General features: G+C 42.8%; 1 protein-coding gene across 1 annotated transcript in view; it reads left to right on the plus strand.

Moving 5' to 3' along the window:
* The first annotated feature begins 513 nt into the window (after positions 1-513).
* PPIL2 (peptidylprolyl isomerase like 2) overlaps positions 514-18,096 on the plus strand; it is an 80,437-nt gene continuing 62,854 nt past the window's right edge. Inside the window, exons 1-5 of the mRNA XM_042441918.1 lie at positions 514-668; positions 1,407-1,456; positions 4,341-4,386; positions 7,465-7,527; positions 8,517-8,568. Coding sequence (XP_042297852.1) covers positions 637-668; positions 1,407-1,456; positions 4,341-4,386; positions 7,465-7,527; positions 8,517-8,568 — 243 coding nt within the window. The 5' untranslated portion in view covers positions 514-636. The remainder of the gene's footprint in view (positions 669-1,406; positions 1,457-4,340; positions 4,387-7,464; positions 7,528-8,516; positions 8,569-18,096) is intronic.

Here is an 18,096-nt window from a genome sequence, read left to right on the forward strand (position 1 = left end):
TGTCTCTCCCCTCACATGGCAAAAATCTCTGTCTGGTTTTTGTACAGTGCTGTGTACATTTACGGCGCTTTATAAATAAAGCTAATAATAATATATACTGTATTATATGTGTGTGTGTGTATAATACATATATATAATATAGATATATATTATATTAAATATATAATATAATCTAATATATATAATTTATGTATATAAATAATATATATAGCTATATATAACATAAATATATATATTACATTAAATATAATGTAATTAATACAAGATAGCTACATCTATAGCTAATGTGTGTGTGTGGATGGATGGATGGATGGATAGATAGATAGATAGATAGATAGAAGATAGATAGATAGATAGATCCCTGCGAAGGCAAGGAGATGCCCTAGATTCCCCCCAAGCGAAGTCCGAAAAGTTCCAATTTGGCTCCTCCCCCTCCTTCTCTCCTGGAGGGGAGGGGCGGCCCAATGCGGAACCGGAAGCGAGCGCTCCTTGTTCCCGGACGGGAGGAAATGAGCGGCGCACCGCCCTGGACCGGAAGTGGCTGGGCTTGGGGCTTGAATGCTGGGGAGACGAGGCGTCTTGGGGGAAGTGGCCTCTGCTTTCTTCGGCTGGAGGTGAGACGGTGCAGCCGGAGCCATGGGGAAGAGGCAGCACCAGAAGGACAAGATGTGAGTGGAGCCTTGCTTTGGGCCCAGGGAGCCCCCCCCCCCCCGTCAGGGAAGCTGGCCCGGGCTTCTCCTGGCAAGGGCCGCCTTCAGAGGGAGGGTTGCCATGGCCGCGCCCGAATTGGAGCCCTACTCTAAAGGAGAGCGCTCTTACAGCGCTGCTCTTCCCCTTGAGCTGCCTTGGCTGCCGCCTGTTGCATCCTGGGATTTGCAGTTTAAGGAGGAGCCTTCAGAATGCTCAGCCAGGGAGCTCTTAGGCCTCACTCAACTACAAGTCCCAGAATGCAAGAGGAGGCAGTCAGAGTGGAGTAGCAGCACAAGAAGAGAGTAGTGGGGCAATGTAGTAAGCCTGTTGACCATTTGAAGTTGGAACCAAAACCTGGCCTTGGATCATGTGGTCCCCCCCGCCGGCCCCAGATACAATGAACTGCAGCTCCCATCACCCCAGACCAACATAGCCCCTGGTGAGGAGTGAAAGGCATCCAGGAGCATCTCCTCATACTCTGCATTCCAGGATTTGGGTTACACACACCATTAAATTACAGTCAGCTCTCCTTTTCCAGAGGATACCAAGGTCCCCCTTTCTTCAGTGATGTCACAAGGGGCTCTGCGCCTATAGATGTCACATACGTATGTGCATGTAACAAGAGTAAAATGTTGGGGTATCTCTTTCAAGGCTTCACAATGTTTCTTGGTGACCAATGGCCACGGCGTTCTCTAACTTGGCCTTTCTCTTTTTAGGTACATAACTTGTACAGAATATACACATTTTTACGGAGGAAAAAAAGCAGGTATGTCTTGGATCTGTGGAACCTCTTTTAAATACCTCTCACAATAGGCCCCTTCCTAACTTGTATGTCTGAGGAAGGGTCCATAAGGCAGTTTGATGAATCTCATCCGACCGGCCGTTCCATAGCCTGGGAGCAGTTGCAGAAAAGGTCTTCTGGAGGTTGCAGTTCATCTGGTCGTTAAAGGCTGCAGTAAATTCCTCCCAGAAGACCAGAGTGTGTGGGGTGGATTGTATGGAAGTAGACAATCCCTTAAATAGGTTGGACCCAAGCCATGTAAAGCTTTAAAAGTAATACCCAATACCTTGTACTGTGCCCGGAAACTAATAGGCAGCCAGTGGAGTGAGTTTAGGATCGGTGTTATCCAGTCACTCCTAGAATTTCCGGTAACTAACCTGGCTGCCATGTTTTGTACTGCACTTGTCCCTCCATATTTGCTAGGGTTAGGGGCACAAGACCCTCGTGAATATGGAAAAACCGCAAATAACAAAAACATCATGTTTTTACCTGAAGGACACCTCTCTCGGAATCTCTAAGTCCTCCAGCGCAACTCTGGGGTCAACATCCAACAGACACTGACCTTAGAACTGCCCTGGAGAAGCTACAAATGTCTAGTAAAGTATTCTCTCTAGGAATCTCTGGGTCTTTTGGAGGAACTTTTAGTTAAAGCTGACCATAGAGTTTCACTGGGGGACCTAGATATTCCTAGAGAGAACATATTAATCAAATCCGTGAATAATCAAATCCGCAAGTATCAAAGCCACAAATATGGAGGGATGAGTGTAATTGGAGTTTCTAGACTAGGCACAAGGGTCGCCCCATGTAGAGCGCATTACAGAAATCGATTTGCAAGGTTACCGGTGCATGTACTTCAGTTTCTAGGTCCCTTCTAGGAAAGGGTGTAGCTGGCGTATCAGCCAAAGCTGATAACAGGCGCTCCTGACTGCCACATTCACCTGGTTTGTCATGTGAAGCGAGGGATCTTACCATTTCATATAACACCCCCCCCCCATACACTCAGGTCCTCTGGGGGTCATTTACTTTAACCAGCCAAGACTAGACTGGCAGCTGTCACCCAGAGGCCTCTTTCATCACCCGCCCCTAGACTGTGGAATGACCTGGTGGGAGAGATTTGACTGTTGGATATGCTATCAGAATTTAAAACAGTATTTAAGGCCAGTCTATTCTGGCAGGTCTACCCAGTCTATTTTAAATTGTGAATTTTAAGTCAGTATATTTTAATCTGGATGGATTTAACATGTAATCGTTGTTTAAATACTATGTTTATGTGTTTCAACATATGTATGTAATGGTAAGATATATTGTATTTTAATCTACGTTGTACCTTACCTCAAGCCTTGGGGAGAGGTGGGTAAGAAATAAAAACATATCATTGTGAAGTTGAAGGCTTTTGCGGCCAGAATCCATAGGTTTTTTTTTTGAGTTTTTGGACTATGTGGCCATGTTCTAGAAGAGTTTATTGCTGACGTTTCTCCAGCATCTGAAAAACACCAAAATCAAGAACCAGCTCATGCAAATGAAAACTCAGGGTTAGGAAGATTTCCCAGCAGACAGTGAATCATTCATTAAAGAGACCCCCGAGGCCTTGCCATTCAACAGCAGACCAACACAGAGATTAATACGTAAATCACTTCCTCTCAACCAAAGGTCACACAGTGTATATATACCCCACTCTCTTCCATTCCGGCATTCTCTGAAGATGCTACCCACAGATGCTGGTGAAACGTCAGGAACAAACTCTTCCAGAACATGGCCACTTTGCCCGAAAACCCCACAAAAAACTATAAAAACATATCATTATTTATTATTGTTTACATGCTGTGCATCTGCAAAGGAATGCCTACACAAAAGTAGTTGCTTACCTCTGGGTCTGCCACTCTTGTCAAAACCGCCAATCTGGGCTTCCGAATGGATGTTTGTTACTTAGTTCAATTTATATCTTGGCTTTCCTCCAGTGAGTTCAGGGTGGCATACATAACTCTTCTCCACTTTTAGCCTCACAGATGCAACTCTAAAAGGTGTGGGTCACACTGAGAAAGTGACAGGCCTAAAGTTTCATGGTTGAATGGGAATCTGAGGCGCCTTACAGACGGGCCTAAGCGGCGCCGTCGTTGCGCCAGGAATACGCGTGAGGGGCAGCGCTTCTGGACGCGCCTTGCCCCTCGCGCGTATTCCGTATGGCAAGATGGCGGTGCCCTATACAGACAGGCGCGGCCATCTTGACGTAACGGATGCACAGCGTCCGGACGTCTAAACCCGGAAGAGACATTGCGAGTGCGCGCTTTGGCACTTGCGACATCTCTTCCAGGTTGCCGGAAGGAGCGTGATTTTCGCGCTCCTTTTTTACAGCGTGTGGGAGTCGCGCGGTTTGGCTGCAGCGGCTTCCCCGCGCTGCAACCGGCAGCGGCCCAAGACCGCCCCTTTTGGGCGGTCTGTAATGGGCCTGAGTCTCCCAAGTTGCAATCCAGTACTCTGGCCACCATGCTACATGTAGATGTCCCTTTGCAGCCATCCACATTGGACCCGAAGATGCTGAGGTGGCATGGCAGATATAACATCAGGCATGCAGTCTCCAGTACATCCCTGCCTCTTCTTCTTGTGGAATTCTTTAATGCATGCAGGAGAGAACTATCCTGTAGAATTGTCAAAGCAATGCTTGCACTTTTTCTCGTTTTTTGTTTCTTCTTTCCTTGGTAGCGTGGGTCGGAACAGGATAGGCTTAATGTTCATTTACAGAGAAACCTTTGTTTGATACGTGTTGTGCTTAAACAACTTGTTATGATCACAATTTAGAGTGACTGTATTATAGTGATCCCTAGTTGATTAAGGTTCATACATGAAATGTGCTCTTTTTTTCTTTGAACAGAAATTCCACAGTCCAACTTCAGGCGTCTACCTTTTGATCACTGCAGGTGAGTTTTAAAGAGCTTTAAAGCATATTACACTCATCCTTCCACATTTGCGGTTTTGGCTTTTGTGGATTTGATTATTTATGGATTTTATTAACATGTTCTCTCTAGGACTATCTAGGTCCTCCAACGCAACTCTGTGAACCAAATGTCGCCCTGAAGGACCTAGAGATTCCTAGAGAGAACACTCCACTAGGCATTTGTAGCGCAATTCTATGGTCAGTGTCTGGCAGATGTTGAACACAGAGTTGCACTGGAGGACCTAAAGATTCCTTGAGAGGTGTTCTCTCAGGTAAAAATGCAGTGTTTTTGTTATTTGCAGTTTTTCCACATTCACGGGGGGCCTGTGCCACTAACCCCGGCAAATGTGGAGGGACGAGTGTACATTCTACTGTGCTAATTAAATTCTTCATATTTCTCCTATCAGAATTTAATCTGAATCAATTGTTGGTCCATCTAGGTCAATACTGTATACACCACACATGGGGAAAGTTTAGCTCTGCAGATGTTTTGGACTGCAACTCCTAATTCCATGCTGGTTGGGGCTCCTGGATGCTGAAGCCAAAAACATTTGAAGGGCTAGACTTCATACTAGAAAAACCAATAATGCTTGGCAAGGTGGAAGCTAGTAGGAAGAGAAGAAAACCACATTCCAGATGGATAGACTCAGTGAAGAAAGCCATAGTGACCCTGAGTCTGCAAGACCTGAGCAGGGTTGCTGAGAATTGGATGACTTAGAGGTTTCTTGTTCATAGGCTTGCCATAAGTTGAAGTCAACTTGATGGCAGTGAACAACTGCAACTGCTAGGAATAAGAGTGTTTTTGGTGGTGTGGTTCCAGCTGCAGAATACCCAGAAATATTGGTTTAGACATCTTTCTTTCTGTTTTAATGAAATAAGTCTCAAAATTATTAGCCTCATTGCCTGCTGGGGGCTTGCAGAAGGGGGACACAGAGCCCCGAGGCTTGTGTAGCAGGTCACCACATTTCTTCTTTTGTTGTGGAGGGCAGATGAAGACCATCCTCACCACCCCTCACCTGTGTGCAATTCCTTCTTGCCTATGCCTACCAGTCTAGTGCTTAAATACAAGGCTGGTGTTAGGGAAACAGTCCAAAACGCTCTGGCCCAAATCTAATGGTTAGTCCTAGCTAGAGTGGACTTACTGAATCAATGGGGTTCGCATAAATGTTGATGTACCATTAAGTGGCTCTGCTTTTTTTGGGACTGGCAATTGGACTTAGACCAGTTACTTGAACACAGTGGGACTTAACCTTTGGGTAATCATGCCTAGGATTGCACAAATGCTAACTCAAAACCATATTACAGTCATCCCTCCTTTTTCATGGGGGATTTGTTCCGGACCCCCTCACAAAAACAGAGTTTCGCCTATATTCAAGCCCCATTGTCTTGAATATAGGCGCGGGGGACGCAAGTCCGAAGACCTTGAGAATGGAGGGGGGACTGTATTTCCTAGTCAGTTTAATGAATTACAGTGCGCCCCCGCCATACGTGGACTTGAGCGTATGCGCTCAAGCTGCGGCGCGCCCGCGGGGCGGAAGGGGCGGCGCATCCCATTCAATTGAATGGGCGCGTGCGCCCGTTGTGACCCCCGCGCGCCCGCGCCGCCACGCCCGAGCCCCATTGTTTCCAATGGGGCTCGAGCATAGGCGGAATTCGCCTTACGTGGCGGGATCCGGAACGGATCCCCGCGTAAGGCGAGGATGCATTGTACGTTTTTCTTCATTGATGCTACTCTTGTTTCTCTTATTAGGTTGTACAATGGAATTGATGTCTGTTCTTTTTTTTGAATTTTATTCCTAATGGGTTTTAGTCTTTATAATCTGCTTGACTGCTTGGTGGTAGTAAGAGAGGTTATAAATATTTAAATTAGAAAAAGGGCTCTCTGCATGTAACTTCCCTTAACAAGAGAGAGAGAAATAAAAGCTGTATGTTTATTTATTTTCTCATCAGTTAAGTAGAATTTAGCAAAGTTGGTGCTTGGATATAACACCAGAACTTAGAAAAATGTTTTTTTTTTCCCAGAATGCTATTCCCAGGATGGCAGATGCCAATGCTGCCTTGGTCATGCTGGCAGCTGTAGTCTAAAAAGTAACATAAACTGTGAACTAAAGGCTGCTCTACTATAGGAGTCAACATCATGTGACCCACTAGAAGTTGTTTGGATACAACTTCCATGATCACATACCACTGACAGTTGACTAGGCTGATAGGAGTTGCAGTCCAACAATATCTTGTGGTTCACAAGTTACCCACTGCTACTTTTCAAGGACAGAAGATGGCTTCTGTTCATCTTCTGCTCTGCACACAACCCTTTGTTTCTGGCACAGTCAAAAGGAGATACAACTTCCATTTCTATTTCAAATTAACAACAGTTATGTCGTCTTTACTAAACGTTGGTTTGCCTCAGCTATCGAGAAAAGAAGGTTCAGAGGTGATATGATATCCCTGTTCAAATATTTGAAGGGATGTCATATTGAGGAGGGAGCAAGCTTGTTTTCTGCTGCTCCAGAGAACAGGACCCGGAGCAACGGATGCAAGCTACAGGAAAAGAGATTCCACCTCAACATTAGGAGGAACTTCCTGACAGTAAGGGCTGTTCGACAGTGGAACACACTCCCTTGGAGTGTGGCGGAGTCTCCTTCTTTGGAGGTCTTTGAGCAGAGGCTGGATGGCCATCTGTCGGGGATGCTTTGATTGAGAGTTTCTGCATGGCAGGGGGTTGGACTGGATGGCCCTTGTGGTCTCTTCCAACTCTATGATTCTATGATTAGAGAAAGGAAGTCAGCTTCATAAACTATAATTTGAAGCCGGTTTGTTAACTAACTTTTGTGAACTGACCTTTGTTAGAATTAGTAACAATGTCTTCAGGCTGAGGCAACATGGCAAACTGCAGATGATGGCAAGCAAAAGCTTGCAAGCTCCACTTTGGCTATGCCAAATGAAGGGGAGTACACAACTCCACAGGGAGGCTAATCTTGTTTTTGTAACTCTAAGCTGTGGTTTATGTCTGTATCGTCCCAATGTGTTCTGCTAATCTTTTAATTCATTTTCTCCCTACTAGCTTATCTTTGCAACCATTTGAGTATCCTGTTTGTACACCAGAAGGAACCATCTTTGACTTGCTGTAAGTGATTACTTTTCCAATCCCTATTTTTCATTGGTATCAAATCAGTAATTCAGCCAGTTAGAATCTGGACCAAATGTGCAGTTCTTTCAGAGGGTTCTTAGCAAAAGGCTCTTTGGGACCTGACTCTAATACATAACGTTCATGAAGGTTACTTTTTTGGGCTACAATTCCCAGAGGACTTTGTATAAGGGGAGAACAGCTATTGTTTAGCCTTGACTTCAGAACAGTACACTACTTTCTGGGATGATCATCCTTTCCCACTGCGTTCACAACTTTGGGAGGGATACATAGGGAATGGTGAGGCTCCTTATTATTATTATTATTATTATTATTATTATTATTATTATTTCTTGCCTCTCCCAATCAGTAAAATTACAATACAATAATAATTTCCATTAAAAGCTAGGTCTATCATAAAACAACCATGGCCCATTTAGATTAGTATTGACTACACTAACTAGCAGCAGATCTTCAGGAGCTGAAGCTGTCATCTTTTCTGCGTACTGTTTGAAGTTCTGGGAATCACACCTGGAACCAGATGCATTAAAAGCTGCACAAAAGCCTGTCATAGTCAGGACAAGGCATCTTTAAAGGGGGATGGAGGTGAAAAATACATGGACAAGCTTACAATCATGTTATCATAGTATGGCTTTTCTTACCCTTCTTACCTACTAAGCCATCTGTAAGTAACCTATACCATTAGAGGTTTGTTTAATCATATAGCCTATATTGGCGATCTAATTTTCTCTTTTTGTTTACTGAGTTAATAGTTAGGTCCCTTTTTTCTGTTGAGAACACTTCTCCTCACTACTGATACATTTTGCTTCTGATCCTTGACTAACAGGTGAACAGTGTTAAATATGCAGAGTAAGTTTGCAGCTGAGATACCAGTCAGAGAGAGCTCTTATCAGCTCACTTTGCTATCTGTATCAGGCTTTTAGGAGGTTGAAAATGTTCCTGACTGTTGTATGTTTGTGTTGTTTTAGAAATATTGTCCCTTGGATAAAGAAGTATGGAACAAATCCAATCACAGGAGAGGTAGGTGTTCTTGGATTGATAGTGGGTAACTTTATTTGTTCATCTGACTTATATGTGATCTCTCCTTCCTTCAGTATCCTCACAACAAACTTTTGAGGCAAGTCAGGTTGAGAGAAAGGGAAAATCTGGCTCCAGGGCACTTGGTGAATTTTCTGGGTTGCTGAGTAAAACCCAGATCTGTTGAGACCACATCCAACATATTGGCCTCTTTAAAGCCTCCCTTCAATGCAACCTGTCTTCCTCTCTTCAGTTTATCCTACATCTGGTCTGCCCTGCATTTTACATCTTTGAAAAGGAAACATGTGGGCTTGTGTGCATGCACACATGCCTCTCTCAGCTTTTGTATGCTCTCATGAAGCTTCCTGAGTATGTCCTGCCTCACAGTTTAAAATTGGCCAGATAACCTTCCCAGATTTTAAGAAAAGTGTGAAGGATCTCATGCTGGAGCACCACACTTTGCATGTAAAGAACCACTGTTTTTGGAGATGCTGAGGATTGAAGAGGGAGAAAAATAATTCTATCTGAAACTCTGGCAAGCTGCTGTTACTCAGTGTACAGGTGCTAGTGATAAAGAGACTAGTGTACTTGATGGACCTGTGGGCTAATTCTTTATAAGGCAAGTTTTCTGTGTCTCTATCTTTCCTTATCCTAGTTTGTTGTTTTTCCTGTTTCCTGTTTCATAACTGAGTCATCTCAAACACCTGCTCTGATTTCTGTGCTTATGTCAAGTTCATGCTGAAATGTTTAAACATTTTCATCTACTTTTCCCTCTTTGGTTTTGCCCTGTGCTGTTGCAGGAATGGCCCTCCTGGCATGTGTGCACACATTCCTCTGTACTTTCGTGTGGTAAATAAAGAATGATCTCTTAACAGCATTGCAGGTAGCGCTAACTATGTCTACATAGAATTTGGCTGCAGTTAGTATGTGTTTTTAGGGTCCTGTTCTGCATTTTATGGTTGCACCAAGTCATGTTTCTTGCACTAGTTTTTGAGACCTGGGAAGGTGTGCAGGTTATTATGAGAAGTTATTGTTGCAAACAATAAAATTTTTAAAAAAGCACTTGATGTCTGTGATGACAAGAAGAGTATGAAAACTTTAGCAAAAGGATTAATGATTGAGTCTAGGTATGGAAACCCTTGTATTGTTTCAGTGTTTTCATTATCTACTTTAAAATGATGTAAATCATCTGTGGTCGGTTATTTTTGTTTTCATAATGTTCAGTTGTAAACCTGGCTTTGCACTTTCTTCCTTGACTTTCTTCTGTAATCTTTCTGAGTCTTTGCTGTTTTCTGCTGATAGTATGATGTTATCTGCATATCTTAAATAATGGATGTTCCTTCCTCTAATTTTTACACCTTCTTCCTATGGGTCTAATCCTGCTTTATGTTTGATATTATCAATAACATGTTAAATGGATTGGGTGATAAAACACAGTCTTGGCTGACCCCTTTGACAATTGGAAACCATTCCATTTCTCTGTATTTTGTCCTGATGGTAGCCTCTTCTCCTGAGTACAGGGAATGCATCAGGACTGTCAAATGTTCTGGCTCACCCATTTCTTTAAAAGCAAGCGATAGTTTTTGGTCTACATAACCAAAGGTTTTGCACAGGCTGATTTTCTTCTGAAATTCTTCAGTGTGCTTCATTATCCAATGCATGTTTGCAATATGATCTCTAGTGCTTCTTGATACAGGTGTGGTTCCTCCACCCTTATATCTTGTAGGCCTGAATCTGTTAGAATTTTCTAGGCGTTGTTGTCTCACCCATGCAATGGGAAAAGTGGTGCCATTGGTAGGAATACAAACAATAAGTGTAGCTTATAAGCAGTTCATAAGTAGCTACACTTATTATTTGTATTTGTATTCCTACCTATGGCACTACTTTTGCCATTGCATGGGTGGGATTGCATGCTCCTGTGAGGCAAGAGGCTATGCTGACAGCAACAGTGCTGCTTTTGCTCAGGAGCTAGAGCAAATGTGCTTTAGAAGGATTTTTTGGTTCTACAGTATGTTTTAAAAATGGTTCCTTGTTAGGCATCTGTTCTTCCTTAAGCATCGTAAACTAAACACTGTGCAAACTCACTGGGCCCAGCAGAAGGATAAAATAAATAAGATTGAGCTGGCAGGTTCAAGAGGCAGGGTCTTTTTAGTGGTGACCCTTTTAAGGAAAATGTATTTAGCCCCCTCTTGGTGTGTATGTGTGCATGTTTTTTCAAGCAGTTTTTCAAGTCCTGTCGCTCCATTGTCCCTTTAACTGGATCATTGGAAGTTGACTCAGGCGTTTAAATGGATTTATATTGTTGCAGTGGTATATTGGGGTGTTTTGGGTTTTTTTTAGTGATTTTAGTGTGTAAACTGTAAAGTATAGACATGGTATACTTCACCTAAATAAATATTGGAGAAGGTGTAGAAAGCCAGGGCTAAGTTCTGAAAGATTTGTTATCTAGTTTTTATCCCTCCTTCCTCAAGGAGCTTATGGAAGAGGCCTTTTAGCAGACGTTCTGTAAGGAACAAGGAAATAATAATGACAATGTGTTAATTATAAGCTTGCAATTCTTTAAGTTTCCTGCATGCCTCACAGACCTTCTATGCTTCCTTCCTTTTTTGTTTTGGCACACGCTTTTCTGCGTCTGCTTTTCCCATTATCTCCAGTAGATGGGAATGTGCTGCTTGTGTGTCTATATGGGGAGAAGCATTATTAATCCACGGTTGCAGCTTCCTCTCCAGCAGCCACAGAGTTGTTCCAAGTAACAATGTCAGATCCTTTGCTTGGCATGTTGAGCGCCAGAGGTGGTGCTGTGGCTACGTTTCAGGAGAAAGGAGAATTGTTGGGTCTTTGGGTTTAAAATGAATAAATTAATAGTACACTCATGGACTATGCAGGCCTAAGAGGTAGCCATTATGAACCAGTATTTAAAGGCTGGTTCACACTAAGAAAGGAGCGCTCTAGCATTTTCTGTTCTCTTTGAGTTGGTTTAGAGGTAATGCTAAACTCTTGAGTTTGCACAGACCATGAAAATACAATTTTTAAAAAATTCACACGAAAGACAAAAACATTGCTGTCTCCTGAAGTAATGCTAAGCTGTAGTGTAAACCATAGTTTATCATGATGACAATGAGCACAGATGGACCTCAGGCGCATGAGCTTTTCCTGCTGAGTGTGAAAGCTTTTGCTTTGGTTATATTTATTTTAAACATTTGCCCAGCAGTTCTACGCAGGTTTCTAGTGGTTGGGTATGCAAAAGGTTCAAAATTACTGTATAGATGTGGTGTTGTAGGAACAATAAATGATAAAATCAGCTTAATAACTATGCTTGAAATTTTCAGTATTTGGACTACCTGTTAGTGTATAGTAATTTTATCTATGCTGTAATCCCGCCTCGATACGCAGGGAGAGGTGGGAAATATAAATAAACCTTGTTGTTGTTGTTGTTGTTATATAATAAGAATAAGTTTTATTTATGTTTTCCCACCTCTCCCGATGGATCGAAGCTATACAGTTCAACAACAATAATTCTAGATAAATCAATAACAGAGACAGTGGTCAGGTTTCTTTTTCTAGCTGCAAAGTCACACAAGGGAATTTCTTTCACCCAAACCTGTCCTGCCTTTCTCTTGCTTTTATGAACCATAATTTCTAGCTTGCAGGGCCAGTTGGATTATTTTATTTACTTATCATTTTTATTCACTTTCAATGTTTTAAAATGTTACTGTATCCTGTAGCAGTTGAAATACCGTAAAAACACCAGATCCCATTGGATCTTGGAAGCTATACAGGGTCAACTCGGGTTAGTACTTAGATGGGAATATCAAGTGCTGTAAGCTGAATTTCAGACAAAGGAACTGACAAAACCCACCTCTGGAGTATTGCTTGCCTAAGACAACCTTATGAAATTTGTGGTGTCTCTATTAGTCGACAGGCAACTTGAAGGCGCGCACACACACATGCATAAATGTAACCGTTGAAACAACAAGACAAACATAAGACGATCTTCCTCTAGGCAGAAAGTTCCAAAGAGTTGGTGCAGGTACCAGAAAGGCCCTGCTGAAGGTTGCTTCTAGTCTTACCTGAATAAAGAATTTGGGGGGCATCACAAGTCCTTTCTTGTTAACCCTGGAATAGGGAAAGGTATGTGGGAGAAAGAATTCACCAGGGATTTTGGGCCCAGGTTGTTTTGTTAAAAACCTTTAACAAAATGCTGCAATGCAGAGTTATCTTATTCAGTGTGCCAGCCATGTCCTCTCCCAGAATGGCTTTCTTTGCCACCTGCCCTTAATAGCATTGTATGCTCCATGCCATGGTCAGTTCTTGTTCTGTTGTGCTGATGGGGCTACTTCAGCCCCATGAGGACCTATATGTGATAAATTAGTTTGTTCTTCTTATATAGCAGGGACAGGCAGCTGTGGCCATCCAAATGTTTTGTGATTCCAAGTCCATGATCCTTTACCAGAAACTATATTGACTAAGGTTGATGGGAGTTGTAGGCCCAAAACTTGAAGGACTGCAGCAGCCCACCTTGATGTATAGGAGAACTGACATCTTGAACTGGGAACTCACTGGCTGCCATGTTGGAGAACAAAAATAGGTGCATAGAGTATCTGGTTTTATTGGCATACTAAGGTGGGGTACAGACCGCCCAAAAAGAACGGTCTCCCCGCGCCTAGTTTTAATCCGCGGGGAAGCCGCAGCCTCCAGACCGTGGGGCTTCCTCACGGACCAAAAAGAACCTGCGAAAAGCGGGTTCTTCTTGCGATGCCATTACGATGTCGCAGTGTGCCAATGGCGCACTTGCGACATTGTAATGGCGCCGTGACATGAGGACGCTATGCGTCCGGCACGTCATAATGGCAGCACCCGTCTGTACAGGGCGCCACCATTTTCGGACCGTCTGGACTGGGCCATAGTCTTCATTTTTATCTTGCTTTTCCTCCAAGATACTCTGTAAGATCCATACTCCACCTTCACCTCCCTCAAATAAATCTTCTGAGCTTGGATAGTCTTAGAAATAGTGGCTTGTTCAAAGTCGTCTGATAGTTACAATCGAGCATAGATTTGAATACAAGCCTCCCTGTGTCTAGTATTGCTCTAACCAATAGCACACACTGCTGTATAAGGGGGTGAGGAAGTACTGTATATACTTAACTATAAGTCGACCTCATGTATATGTTGAGGGCAGGTTTAGCACCCAAAATTATTAATTTTGGTAGACCTATGAATAAGTTGAAGGTAAAACTTAGGGGCAAAATATCTAAAGGATGAAGCAAAGGAAAATAATACCAAAGAATTTACAGTATTCCAGCAGACATAACTGTTCACACTAAATGCTGGATGGACGAGAGAGTAGAGGCATGTCAATGCTTCCAGGACAGATTTCATTCTTACCTTTCATTAGGAGATGGTTCCTTTTTTAATAAGAGTTAAAGCGCAGAACTTATACACTGACCCATGGATAAGTCGATTCAGGGGTTGTTGTTTTTTTGACAATTTTTGACTAAAATTTGTAGACTTATACGTGAGTATATACAATGAGTAACGTTTTTCCCCCCTTGTGTTCTGCTCTGGCTAGAAGGCAAGTTTCAGATTTCCCTGCCTGCCAGTGAGTGGCATTTGCTACACTGACTTTAGGGGAAGCCTTGTGCTTCAGATGCTATGCTTGGGCTTCCTACTAATCCTTCTCAGCCTAGTAGAAGAAAGAAACCCATTTTTGGCTAGTGCAGGACCTAGTCTTTTACATCTTTGGATGCAGATCTTTTAATAGAGTGCGGCATCCTCATCTGACAAAAGGACTCTGAGAGAGAGAGAGACGGACTCTGCATGGCGAACAGTGGTGGGAGAAATTGTGGGTTGTCTCTCTTGTGCCGCGCTTGTCTGTGACAGAGGGCAATTAATCTTCACAACTCAGCTTCTTTCATCTGCAATCTGCCCCAGTGCCCCATTAACCTACACATTCAAAGGGATCCTGCTTGGCAAAGTGAGGAGGGAGGTTGCCTGCCGCAGTTCTGGGAGGAACAAAGCAGCATTCGCTGACAGCCAAGGAGAAGAGACTTCCAGAGTGAAGTTTGCTCTGGATTGTTGGAAAGTAGGCCATTTTGCCCAACGTTGTTTGGCTCCTGTTGTCACATCTCAGACAAAGGCAAACAAAAGGCAGTCAAGGGGGTAGAATGCCTTTTTCGATTTCCCCACATGGCATGAGGTTCTATCAATGTGCTTTAAGGTTGTCCCCCCCTCCAAAGAGTTGTGCCATTAAATAAAATTAGTAACAAATATACTAACTATAGATGAACATGTACATCACTTCCTCTCAACCAAGGGTCACACAGTACATATACCCCACACACCTCCATGTCACCGTTCTCTGAACGTTCAGCCACAAAGTGAAACATCAGGAATAAATTATTCTAGAACACAGCCACATAGCCTGAAAAAAACACCGAAACTATAGTAATAAATATTGTTTCACCCTATATTTTACCTGGGAAGTGACAGATGGAGCCATCGCTATGCATACAGCATTAGTTAAAAACCTGGGTTCTACAACCTGTCTCAGTCGTGCCAGTTTTTGTGTGTGTGTGTGAGAGTGATTTTTATTTTGGTACAGTTGACTTGCTGCTGCTGCTGCTGTTGATATGTGCCTTCAAGTTGTTTCTGACTTATGGCAACCCTAAGGTGAATCTGTCATGGTCACGTAAGAAACACATGCTGAAATTCTTTCTTTTGCACAACCATTTTAGACACAGGAGTCCTGTCCTCTGGCAACCCTACATACTGAGGAGAGAGCGACATGTGAAATGTGTTCATCAGTGGTTCAACTGCAGAGGTTTCTCATAGGTAAAGATCTGTTCCTTTGTACAATCCAGGTCCCTAGGTTTGAAAACCATCCAACCTGAAGACCAGTAGCCCTGCAGAAGAAGAGGGTGGGCTCAATGGCAGAGATTTTGAACGTTTTTCTGGATTGCACTTTCCTGAATCCTTCAACCAGCATGACCATTGGCCATAATGGCTAGGAAATTCTGGGAAGAGAATGTTTCCAAGTTCTGCTCAGTAGCAGATGGCTACAACTTTTTCCTCAATATATCCTCCATAGAGCATCAGAAAAGGCTTAGATGGTTATACTGTGACCTACAGATCCCTGTCTGGTGGCAACATGTAAGTGGTGTCCATGGTGGTACCAGCCTTGCGGGGTGCTCTCCTTGTTGGTATTTGAGAAGCATGAACTGTGGTGTGCTTTGGACTCCTTGAAGAATGCTCTTTGCCCTCTGTGTTCAAGAGGCACCAGCTATGGCATGCAAGACCTTCCCTGGTTGACTAGATTGTGCTCCCCAGTTAGCCATTGCTTAAGTTTATAATGTTTAAACTTCTAAAGACGTTTTGCATTGTAATTTCTGTTTTGGTTTATCAATGTTGTATTGTAAGCCAATTTCAGATACTTCCCTCCCTGCAAGATATGAGTCTGAATCTAATTGTTATTCTCAGCTAGATTAAACCCGCTGACTCAATGGGAATTTATGACATCAACACTTAATGCAAGTTCCATTGCCTCAATTGAGCTGGTCGGACTGGAATTAACAGATCCATGCTGTAGTAAACAATCTGCTGATAACATTTTAAATGAAATAACATGTTATTTGCAGCTGTATTGTAAATCTTTACACTGGGGAGGACAGACGGTTGAACTAGACATATTGCTAGAACACCGAGTGATTTGGCACTAGATCAGGAAGAATGTCTGATTCCCAGTTGTTTACAGAAGCAACAAAGTGACCTCTCCAAGGTACTGCTGAAATGAGGACAGCATTTAGCAGTGGGTTTTTGTTTGGGAGGGCTGTGCACTCCCTCCACGTCTTCCAGTATACAAATCACGTCCCGGGTTTTTGAAGTCTTCCATTCTAAGCACGTGTCTTTTATACCAGACTCTGGTTGGCGGGTCTCAGGGTTCTTGTAAAACAACAAAGTAGCTCCTGCAAGCCTGAAGTCTGCTCTCCTCTGTGCCAAAAAAATTACGTTGCAGTTTTTACAGATGGTGCCAAGTCACAGGACTGTGTGGGAGTTGCATGAGGCCATATGGACCACGCTGTTTTGAGGAAGCTCTTGTCTGAATCATCATTGTTTGCTGCAGAACTTTTTACAGTCTTACGTTCCAGCTCTGGGCTTGGAACAGTCTGTTGATCATATCTTGAATTTCTTAAGCTTGTTGCTAAGTTTTAGATTGGTACAAGTTCAGCATGCCCCTCTTGTTCTTCCTTTTCCCTTACCTCAGGTAGAGATGGAAATCTGGAACATGGAAAAGTCCCTTCTGCTTAACTGGGTGATAACTAGACAAATGAACTATAAAATAAAGTTCTTATACAATTACGTCTAATGCAGGGTGGTAGAGCAATCACACAAAACAAAGACTAAAAGTATACCGAACAGCTGCACGTTGCCTTTATGTAACTGATAAAACAACAGACAGACATAAACAGAAATAATAATAATAATAATTTATTTATACCCCGCTCTTCAGCCAAAAGAAAAGAACCCTAGATCAGAGCTGGAGAACTTGTAGCCATTCAGGGTTTCTTGGACTGAAACTCATATTGTCTATAGTCTGTACAAGTAAAGGATTGTTGGAGTGGGAGTTGAACAACATCTAGAGTAGTGATTCCCAAACTCTGGCCTTCCAGGTGTTTTGGACTTCAGCTCCCAGAATCCCATTGGATAAGATGACAGAGGCTTCTGGGTGCTTAAGTCCAAGAGACCTGGAGGACCTGAGTTTGGGAATCACTGATCTAGAGGGCCACAGGTTGCCCACTTCTTCTCCAGAGATAATACACTACAGTGGTATCTGTAGATCTCATGTTCTGAGGTTGGCTTTATTATGCTGGCTTGCTCTAAGGTTGCAATCGTAATATTCAGGTTCTGAAGGAAAGGAGAAATATTGTGAGTGGAAAGAAAATGTCATTGTTTCTTTGCTGGCTTTCAGAAGTGGGAATGGGAGAAAAAATGGGAAGACATTTTCAGCATAGACACTGGGAGGGACTTTTCGGTTATGGCATCGTACCTTTGAGAAGCTCACCTAGCAACTCCTTTGCTTTCTTCTTGATGCCTGGTTAAGACCTTTGTATTTTACCTGGCTTTTAAAATTCTCTACCCACCTTGTTTTGGTTTTCAGTTTTTGGAAAACTGGGTTATCTGTTGTTCTGATTTTGTTTTTCTTCATTTGTGTGTACACTGTGTTTTTCTCTCTCTTTAAAGTATTTAAACCTTTCTGTTAGCAGAAACAATGATGTATATCAAGGTACACATCATCTAAATAAATACAGCCTAAACACCAGCTGCATGGTGAAGTCTAGATTGAAACATATGTCATTTTAAGTGATGGTTACAGTTCTTTTAAAGTTCTTTAGCCCATCTTGCTTTGGTTTTTATTTCTGCTGAATGTTGGCTTCACTGTTCTGCTTTTGTGGTCTCTTCCAACTCTACGATTCTGTGGTTCTATTTTTGTTTGATTTTTATGTGAACTGCTTTTTTTTTTGGGGGGGGGGGGGG

This window comes from Sceloporus undulatus, chromosome 10 (assembly GCF_019175285.1).
Source record: "Sceloporus undulatus isolate JIND9_A2432 ecotype Alabama chromosome 10, SceUnd_v1.1, whole genome shotgun sequence".
NCBI classification, from domain to species: domain Eukaryota; kingdom Metazoa; phylum Chordata; class Lepidosauria; order Squamata; family Phrynosomatidae; genus Sceloporus; species Sceloporus undulatus.